The sequence below is a fragment of the Pristiophorus japonicus genome, chromosome 11, assembly GCF_044704955.1.
Source record: "Pristiophorus japonicus isolate sPriJap1 chromosome 11, sPriJap1.hap1, whole genome shotgun sequence".
In the NCBI taxonomy this organism is placed as follows: Eukaryota; Metazoa; Chordata; class Chondrichthyes; family Pristiophoridae; genus Pristiophorus; species Pristiophorus japonicus.
Genome location: NC_091987.1, coordinates 108,867,119 through 108,878,174, shown reverse-complemented (window position 1 = coordinate 108,878,174; position 11,056 = coordinate 108,867,119). Strand labels below are relative to the sequence as shown.

Here is an 11,056-nt window from a genome sequence, read left to right as displayed (position 1 = left end):
ACAGTAATATTGGGCAAGGTGTGTGGAAAGTCCTGTCCTCTCAGTACAGATTCACACGAGGCATGTAGTGAAGTCACTTCGCTCTGGACCTGCACCTTTTATTTCACAGCTCTGGAATGATGCACTTGCCTGAGACCTGTCCTTATATACCTGTCTCTTGCAAGTGCACCCCTGGTGGTAAGGTATGCTGGTGGTTACAGGTCATATCTTATTACAGTCATGTATAGCATGTTAGGATACAGTTATATATAATAATGTAAGATACATGACAGTGTGAAACCGACATTCCACCCAATCCTGTGCATTTGCTGCCTGGCAAGTTCAATTCTTGTACGGTTTGATTGATCATATGCGGAGAGGAGCCTGTCGTACTACCGGTTCACCTGCTGCTTTTTCCAGTGACTCTTTGCATCCTACTCAAATATGCCCAGCAGTCCATCTGAACGTGGCAATGAGACAGGGGCGTTGAACTGTGCTGTGAGCCATGCTGAGAGCTCAGGATCGCCTGTTACAGGTAGTCTGTCTTTGGTGAGAAGCAGCCATCAATCTGGATCTCGGCTGGCCAGCTACCATATCGATTCCCCTCCTTCTGGCTGTTGAGAACCTGTTTCAAATAAAAAGAAGAGGCCCATAATGTTTCTGTAGAAATGCACGCCTTCTTTTCCCCATTATCCCCCTCTCTGAATTCCTCCATGTTAAATAGTTGCAGGAACTACAGTCCATTCGGCTAGTCCCAAAAACGAAGACTGTTCGATCACCACTCCCTCAAACATCTATCCAACACTCCCTCAAATTTTCCACATATTCACCACATTGCCCAAAGTGTCGATGCACCTTGCCTACTTTAAGCTCAAGCCTGTGTACCCTTGTTCTAGAGCTTGTGGGAGGCTCAAACGCAATATTGGGTTTCACGTTACTCCTTAAGGATCTAGAATATTTGAATAATGTCTCTCCTGAACCTTCTCTTCCCCAGAGTAAACATTCCCAGGTTCTTCAACCTCGCCTCATAGCTCAGATACCTTAATTAGCTATCAGTTCGGTAGCCCTTTCCTGCACCTCTTCGTTATCCTGTAAAAGACCTACATTTCTATAGTGCTTTTCATGACCACCGGACGTCTCAAAGCTGTCTCTTACAGCCAATGAAGTACTTTTTGAAGTGTAGTCACTGTTGTTATGTACGAAACATGGCAACCAATTTGTGCATAGCAAACTCCCACAAAAAGCAATGTGATAATGAGCAGATAATCTGTTTTAGTGATGTTGATTGAGGGATAAATATTGGCCAGGACATTGGGGATAACTCCCCTGCTCTTCTTCGAAATAGTGTCGTGGGATCTTTTACTTCCACCTGAGAGAGCAGACAGGGCCTCAGTTAACGTTTCAGCCAAAAGACGGCAAATCCGACAGTGCCACGCTCCCTCAGCATTGCACTGGAGCGTCAACCTAGATTCATGTGCTCAAGTTCCTGGGGTGGGATTTGAACGCACAACCTTCTGACTCAGAGGCGAGTGTGCGACCCACTGAGCCACAGCTGATATTTAAATGCACTATGATGAACAGAATTTACACAGTACTCAAGGCCTGACCAGACCCATGCCTTAAATTGACTCCATCGCCTCCTGGGATTTGTACGCTGGTCTTCTGCCTATCCATTCCAAGATCCAGTTAGCATTCCTTGCTGCGGCACAGTGTGCTGTTTATTTCAGTAAATCATCTACCAATAGCCTCAGAACCTCTCCTATATTGCATCCTCCAATTTATTTACAAGTCCCGCTGTTTATTTCCCTGCTGTAGTCTCATTACCTTCCATTTGCCCACATTAAATGCCATTTACTCACTCATCAATCCAGCTTCCCAACCTATCCAGAGCCCTTTGTATTTGGTTAATTTTATTATAGGTGTTTGAAACCAACCTCCCATTTTGTTATCGTCCTCAAACTTAGTTTTATATCTACCCACAGCTCCAAACACTTATTTACACTGCACACAGCAAATGGCCCCAGCATTGTTCCCCGTGCCACGGACTTAGTGATCCATTGCGATTGTGTCACAACTCCATTTACAATCACCCGTTGCTTTTTCAGCTTTACAATGCTTTTCAGAAGGTTGTGGGTTCAAGTCCCATTGCAGGACTTGAGTGTAAAAATCTAGGCTGATACTCCCGTGCAGTACTGAGGGAGTGTTGAACTGTTGGAGATGCTGACTTTCAGATGAGACGTTAAACCAAGTCTGCTCTATCGAGTGGACGTAAAAGATCCCATCCCGGTGTCCTGGCCAATATGTACGATGTAACTATTTGTACTGCAATTTTTTTGACAAACAGGTGTCTGTCAAACCCCGCCCCCTGACCATACTGCACTTTTTTTGACCGACAGGCAACAAGCCCCACCCCGTGAAGCTCCACCCCCGCCCCCGGCCCAAATCATTGCATGCGCGTGGTGCCGAGAAGCAGGACCTGAGACTTCGACTCTCCTCTCCCTGCCCCCGGCCGGCCTGGGCCCAAGAGCGGCCAGTGGGGGGAGGGAGGAGTTGCTGATAGCGGCCGGCGGAGGCCAGATAGCGAGAGAGACTGTGGGGAGAGTTTGGGGGGGGGGGGGCGCGGGAGAGAGAGATGCAGGTGGGGGGAAGAGGGGGGAGGATGCACACACTAGGATAGGCACTTTGGCAGGGGAAGGATGCACTTGGACTGGGGTAAGGCACTTTTGCTGGGGAAGGATGCACTTGGACTGGAGTAAGGCACTTTGGCTGGGGAAGGATGCACTTGGACTGCGTTAAGGCACTTTGGCTGGGGACGGATGCACTTGGACTGGGGTAAGGCACTTTGGCTAGGGAAGGATGCACTTGGACTGGGGTAAGGCACTTTGGCTGGGGAAGGATGCACTTGGACTGGGGTAAGGCACTTTGGCTGGCCCTTGCTGTCTTCTGGGGAGTTCTGTCCTCTGTCGCTTCAGGAAGTCAAAGTGGATCGAGTTACAATTTGCGTAGTCAGTGAGACCTTGGGATGGGCGGTTCCAGTGACAGATTCCTGTAAAACTTCAGGGTGTGACTTATCCTCCAAGTGGACCAATCAGAAACGTGGAGCGTGTTGGCCATTTTTGCAGTACAAATAAGCACGTCCCAATATATTATCCCTCAACTAACATCACTAAAGCAGATTATCTGGTCATTATCACATTGCTGCTTGTGGGAGATTGCTGTGTGCAAATTGCCTGCACATTTCCTACATTGCAACAATGACTACGCTTCAAAAAGTACTTCATTGGCTGTAAAGCGCTTTCGGATGTCTGGTAGTCTTGAAAGGTGCTATATAAATGCAAGTCTTTCTTTAGCCGCATTTCAATCTACCTCAGAAGTTCGCTTCCTGTTTCATGCCTTCTTCACTTATCATTAATCACTTCCTGTCATGGTGTTAAACACTGAAATCTAAATATATCCACATCCATTGTCAACAAGGTCCATCATTTCCTTGACGAGTCCAAGCAAATTTCTCAGGCAAAACCTCCCTCCCATAAATGCTCTTTCCTTACCAAGTTTACCAAGGTGTTTCCTTATCCACTCATTCAGAATGCCTTTTAATATTTAACTCAACAGATGCTAGACTCACCAGCCATCCCTAGCTTCCTGGGCCGTCCCTTTGATCTGTGTTAAAGATTGACAGTATGTTTCCTACTTTCCAATCTTCAGACATGTTTCCCAATTCGAATGATTTCCAAAAAATAATGGCAAGAAATTGTCCGATTTCGCTAAGCCACATCTTTAAGAATACTTGAAGTCCATTCGAGACTGGTGCCTGCTCTTCCTTTAGATTCTTCATCATATCATTCCTTTTAACTTCCTTATCTAACATGTCTCTTTTTAGTGTTTCCTCTGTCATGTCCCTGAAAATTCAACCTCTGTGCTGGAGAGACTATCCATAGGAGAATTCATTTAGTGCATTTGCTATTCCGTGGTTGCCTGATATTTGGGTTGAGAGGCTAACATAGAAACATAGAAAATAGGAGCAGTAGTAGGCCATTCGGCCCTTCGAGCCTGCACCGCCATTCAATATGATCATGGCTGATCCTCTATTTCAACACCATATTCCTACTTTCTCCTCATACTCCTTGATGCCTTTTGTGTCTAGAAATCTATCTATCGCTTTCTTAAATATATTCAGTGACTTGGCCTCCACAGCCTCCTGTGGTAGAGAATTCCACAGGTTCACCACCCTCTGAGTGAAGACATTTCTCCTCATCACAATCCTAAATTTTTTACCCTGTGTCCTGAGACTGTGACCCCTTGTTCTAGACTTCCCAGCCCTGGGAAACATCCTCCCCATATCCAGTCTGTCCAGCCCCGTCAGAATTTTATGTTTCAATGAGATCCCCTCTCATTCTTCTAAACTCCAGTGAATACAGGCCTAGTGGACCCAATCTCTCCTCATACGACAGTCCTGCCATCCCAGGAATCAGTCTGGTGAAGCTGCGCTGCACTCCCACTATGGCAAGTATATCCTTTCTTAGGTAAGGAGATCAAAACTGCACACAATACTCCAGGTGTGGTCTCACCAAGGCCCTGTATAACTGTAGTAAGACATCCTTGCTCCTGTACTCAAATCCTGGATGGGTAAATTGTTGCAGGCCTCCACTTACATTGTTATATAACCGGAAATTAGGATGTAATACAAAATGTAAACCATCGGTTACTCATTGGCTGGAATTTCCTTCGATCTCCTCCCACCACAACTTTGCTGAGTAGGAGCAGCTTCGAGGAAACTCTTGGCTATTAAATTTTGCATGAGCAGGAACGGAACCCAATGGAAGGATGAGAACACCTTTCCAATGAAGGACTGAAAAATCTTCCATTTCACCAACCTTCTCCCTCTGAAAGTTCTTTGGCAGCGTGAATCCTTTCGTGCCGAGAAAGACCCAGTTTCCACGGAAGGTCAAACTCCGTATCTGTCTGCTGCCCAACTCCTCAATGTATTTCTTGGCATCTTCTGTCAGCCTTGGAGTAACGAGAAAAGGAGGTTACACACTTGGAAATGGCATGGATTGCAAATGAGAGGAGAAAATGACTGGCGAACTAGACATTGCACCTTCAAGCTTCTTACCCGTGCAACTCATTTTTCTTTGATTGTTTTGGAATTGGTTTAGAGACACATTTTGGTAAAGCGCATCATGGGGTGATATTTGTGCCTGTTTTTGAATGGGAATGGAGTGGCCAAATATCATTGCACACTACTTACCACCCACCTTTGGCCAATGTCCAGAATGTTGTGATTTTGGAGCAGGCGAGCGACAGGCTTTCCTGAACAGGCTGGGCCCTACTTAAATATGCAAATTTGGGTCCTACACCTGTTGTACTTAGGCGCTAAACTGGATGGAGCATGCCCAGTGGAACTGAGTATTTCTTCAAGAGTCTTCAAGCCAACCTACACAGGTAGAACATCTGTTTGCCCATTTTGGAGCCTACTCTCCTTCCCAATATGGACATACCACACATACCCAAAGTCCAAAGAACCTAGGTGCTGGTTGACATGACCCGAGACTTAGGAACCACCAAGTATGTGTAAAGTAGGTGTACTTCCTGTGGCTTATCCAACCAGGACCACGACAGTCACTAAGCCTTGGGCTTGCAAGATTAGCTGGAGTTGAATGGGCGACAGCCTACCCCTTCAGATTCCATTAATGAGCTGGGTGCTCAATTATCAACAGTGCCACGGAGTACTGCAGACCCAACTGGTGCCCTGGAGGGTTAACTTTGCCCCAGTCTCCTGATGGGATATAATCTTGAAACCAACTCGGCACGACAGCTGGGGAATTTAAATTCAGTTAATTAAATAAACCTGGAATAAAAAGCTAGCATCAGTAATGGTGACCATGAAACTATCGGATTGTCGTAAAAACCCATCTGGTTCACTAATGTCCTTTAGGGAAGGAAATCTGCCGCCCTTACCCGGTCTGGTCTATATGTGATTCCAAACCCACAGCAATTTGGGGTTGACTATTAACTGCCCCTGAAATGGCCTAACAAGCCACTTAGTTGTAACAAACTGCTATAAGAAAACAATAAGAATAAAACTGGATGGACCTCAGCACTGGTTTCGGACACGTCAACGGCATACCCAGCCCAGACGACCCTGCTCACCAATATCTGGGGACTTATGCCAAAATTGGACATAGTCATACTCACAGAATCATACCTTTCAGCCAATGTCCCAGAATCCTCCATCAGCATCCCTGGGTAACACCTGTCTCACCGGCAGGACAGACCCACCAGAGGTGGCAACACAGTGGTATACAGTCGGGAGGGAGTGGCCCTGGGAGTCCTCAACATTGACTCCGGACCACATGAAGTCTCATGGCATCAGGTCAAGCATGGGCAAGGAAAACTCCTGCTGATTATCATCTACCACCCTCCCTCAGCTGATGAATCAATACTCCTCCATTTGAATACCACTTGGAAGAAACACTGAGAGTAGTAAGGGTACAGAATGCACTCTGGGTGGGGGACTTCAATGTCCATCACCATGACTAGCTCGATAGCACCACTACTGACCAAGCTGGCCGAGTTCTGAAGGACATAGCTGCCAGACAGGACCTATGGCAGGTGGAGAGAGAATCAACACGAAGGAAAAACCTACTTGGCCTCGTCCTCACCAATCTACCTGTCACAGATGCATTTGTGCATGACAACATTGGTAGCAGTGACCACCGCACAGTCATTGTGGAGATGAAGGTACATCTTCACATTGAGAACACCCTCCATCATGTTGTGTGGCACTAACACTGTGCTAAATGGGATAAATTCAGAACAGATCGAGCAGCACAAAACTGGGCATCCATGAGATGCTGTGAGCCATCAGCAGCAGCAGAATTGTATTCCACCACAATCCTTGGCCTGACATATCCCTCTACCATTACCATCAAGCCAGGGAACCAATCCTGGTTCAATGAGGGGTGCAGAAGGGCAGCACCAGTTGTACCTAAAAATGAGGAGCCAACCTAGGGAAGCTGCAACACAGGACTACATGTATGTTAAGCAGTGGAAGCTGAAAGATAAAGATGAGTTAAAGTTACTCGATGTAGCTCAGGTGTTTGGGGGCCTGGACATCAATCCTGGAACTCCCACCCTAACGGCACTGTGGGAGCACCTTCACCACAAGGACTGCAGCAGTTCAAAAAGGCGGCTCACCACTAGCTTCCAAAGGTGACTAGGGATGGGCAATAAATGCTGGCCTTGCCTACATCAAAGGAACCTGTATAAAACAAAACTCGACCCCGGGGAAACCCTGTTGATCACTCACTAAGAAGGATGGTCACTAGTTGGTTCATTTTATGGTACTTCATTGGTTGTAAAGCGCTTTGGGACATTTTGAGATCGTAACAGCATGTGTGTGAATGGAGGATGAGCAGTGGATCAGGCTCAGCTGGGATTCCCATCCTGGTCACCAATCACTGTGGTGCAGATGCAATATTCGTGTTTCAACCAGTTACATTATTTACAGTGGCACGTGTTACACACTGCTACATCTCTCTAACCTTTACCTCCTGCTAATGGTCACAGGCCTGGGGTTTATTTACACTCACCTGGTATAACTATCATCATAGGTTGTCATCAAGATAAGGGAGCCGTCCGGTGCTTTTTTAACAAATTCAATCATTCGCTCTGATTTATCTGCCAGTAAAATGAAAGAGGTTATAGATATATACAGCATAAATGGCTGAAAATACACCAGTTAGCATCTGAAAGATAAAGATGAGTTAAAGTTACTGGATGTAGCTCAGAATATGTTTGGGGGCCCGGACAATAATCAGAGAAGAAATTAAGGGAAAGAAATTGCGATATCTTGAAACACACACACTTACAAGATGGCTCCTAACAGAACTGTGTGACCACATGCTTTATTGTTATTACATCAGTAGTCCACTAGAGGGAACAGTCCATTAGTCTACAACAGAAATGAAGACCTCCCTGCTCCTATACTCAAAATCCCTAGCTATGAAGGCCAACATACCATTTGCCTTCTTCACTGTCTGCTGTACCTGCATGCCAACTTTCAATGACTGATGTACCATGGCACCCAGGTCTCGTTGCACCTCCCCTTTTCCTAATCTGCCGCCATTCAGGTAATATTCTGCCTTTGTGTTTTTGCCCCCAAAGTGGATAACCTCACATTTATCCACATTATACTGCATCTGCCATGCATTTGCCCACTCACCTAACCTGTCCAAGTCATCCTGCACTGACGTGAATAGAGAACTGGTTGGCAGACAGGAAGCAGAGAGTCAGGGTAAATGGATCCTTTTCAGAATGGCAGGCAGTAACTAGTGGGGTGCCGTAGGGCTCAGTGCTGGGACCCCAGCTATTTACAATATACATTAATGATTTAGATGAAGGAATTGAATGTAATATCTCCAAGTTTGCAGATGACACTAAACTGGGTGATGGTGTGAGCTGTGAGGAGGACGCTAAGAGGATGCAGGGTGACTTGGTCAGGTTAGGCGAGTGTATTCCCTTGTCTTGTTAGCCCTCCCCAAATGCATTACCTCACACTTCTCAGGATTGAATTCCATTTGCCACTGTTCTGCCCACCTGACTAGTCCATTGATATCTTCCTGCAGTCTACAGCTTTCTTCTTCATTATCAACCACACGGCCAACTTTTGTAACATCTGAAAACTTCTTAATCATGCCCCTACATTCAAGTCTAAATCATTGATATATACACCACAAAAAGCAAGGGACCCAGCACTGAGTCCTGCGGAACCTCACTGGAAACATCCTTCCAGTCACAAAAACACCCATTAATCATTACTCTTTGCTTCCTACCTCTGAGCCAATTTTGGATCCAACTTGCTACTTTGTCTTGGATCCCATGGGCTTTTACTTTTGTGGCCAATCTGCCATGTGGGACCTTATCAAAAGCCTTGCTAAAATCCATATACATCACATCAAACACACTGCACTACGCTCATCAAGCCTTCTTGTTACCTCCTCAAAAAATTAAATGGTTAGTCAGGCACGACCTTCCCTTAACAAATCCATGCTTACTGTCCTTGATTAATTTGTGTCTTTCTAAATGAAGATTTATCCCGTCTGTGGTATTTTCTCTACGACATCACAAACACACACTTACAAGATGACTTCAACTCAGGAAATTATCAGGTGACCTGACCTTTTATTATTTACAGCAATGGCTGTATTACCACAGTCATCCACTCGGTGGAGCAGTAGTGCACTAGATGGAACTATATATATATATATATTATAATTCTTCATTAAGGAGGGAGAAGTGTAACAAAATAATCATCATACATAACTGGCCTGGTTATACATAACAAAAGATATGGACTTATTTTGCCATATTTACAAATCAAAGTTAACCATTTGTTTTCTGTTTCGAAGAGGATACCTTCGCTCTCGAACAGAACTTTCCAAACATGGTGTCGCAATTAGACTCATTCTAGGCTGAGCCTGAGGAGAGTTTTTCTCCAAGGGCAACCCTTGATCAACATTTGGACTCTCTACAACTTCAGACAGTTTGTCTGCCTGACTCAGACTCAAACTTAAATTCTGACTTCCTAGTACATCTGATGTGGGATTAGCTACTGGCACTCTACTTGTAACAAATCAATCTGTTGAGTCAGAAATAATCGAATCATTCCAACTTTCAACTCCTTCCACATCTGTAGGTAAAATATGATCAATTTGAACAAACCTAACCTGTCCATGATCAAACATCTTGATCAAATATGTGCGAGGACCACATATCTTCAGCACTCTTCCTGGTAACCACTTTAACCATTTAAGGTGATGGTTCGTCACGATAACCTTTGATTCAATTTTGCACTTCTCTCTCTTACTCTACCTCTATCATGATTCCCTTTGTCTTAATTGTTTTCCTTCTACTGACAAAGCCAAACTTGGCACAAACGAGAACCTGGTTCATGGCTGTCATTTGAGAAACAACTCTGCTGGTGTTCTACCAGTAGTTTTATGAGGAGTATTATGATATGTAATTAGAAAATTCACCGATTTGTGGTCCAACGACAACTGCCATTTCTTTAGATTTGGATCCAACATTTGTTTGATGAGGGCACGTTTTACAATTTGTACTGTACGCTCTGCTGCAGCATTTGAAGCAGGGTGGTATGGTAGAACCATGGTATGTTTCACATCATTTCTGCTCATGAACTGTGCAAATTCTTCTGACCAAAATTGTGGTCCATTATCAGACACAATCTCTTCTGGGAGGCCATATGAAGAAAATAATCTTCGCAAACTGTCTAATGTTTTACTTATTATTTTCTGCATTGGAAACACCTCTTCCCACTTCGAATGACTATCAATCACAATGAACAATTACTGTCCTTCTAACTCAACAAAATCAATATGTAACCCTTGACACACTGAGAGGCCATTTCCATGGCTGTAATGGTACTGATGGTGGTTTCTTGCTTACCGATTGACATGTCGTACACTGACTAATGATGTACTCTATATCCTTATCTAGACCTGGCCACCATAGGTAACTGTGTGCAAAACTCTTGGTCAAGCACATTCCCATGAAAATCTCCGAATAGATTGGACCTGAACTTATTTGGTATAACCACTCTTGCACTCCACATGATACAATCTTAATCCACTGATAATTCATTCCTATGAACGAAGTATGGATGAATATCTTTCTCTGATACTTGGTTTGGCCAGCCATCTGCGATGTAATCATACACCTTTGACATAACTGGATCACGTTTGATTGCTCTACCAATATCTTCAGCTGTGACTGGCAGTTCATCAATGTATGAAAAATAGAACACTTCTTCCCTATCGGATGTAACTTGTGATGGGAGGCAATCTGGACATAGCATCGTTACTGTCATGTATTCAACCAGCAATGTAACCCATGTATAATCTGATCTAAGTTGTACACGGTGAGAACAATGACCACTAGGTGGAAGACACTCCAAACCTGGGTCTTCAGGTACAAAAGGGGAAGCTCCACCCACCTTCATCACTTTGTGTGCTAAGGAATAAAGGACAGGTCACAGACTGACCTTCGCTCAAGCATG

General features: G+C 44.8%; 1 protein-coding gene across 1 annotated transcript in view; it reads right to left on the bottom strand.

Moving 5' to 3' along the window:
* Positions 1–465: 465 nt before the first annotated feature.
* Positions 466–11,056, bottom strand: part of LOC139275563 (protein FAM3B-like) — a 69,589-nt gene continuing 58,998 nt past the window's right edge. The window contains exons 8-10 of the mRNA XM_070892733.1: positions 7,572–7,659; positions 4,854–4,986; positions 466–604 (exon numbers count right to left, since the gene is read on the bottom strand). Coding sequence (XP_070748834.1) covers positions 509–604; positions 4,854–4,986; positions 7,572–7,659 — 317 coding nt within the window. The 3' untranslated portion in view covers positions 466–508. The remainder of the gene's footprint in view (positions 605–4,853; positions 4,987–7,571; positions 7,660–11,056) is intronic.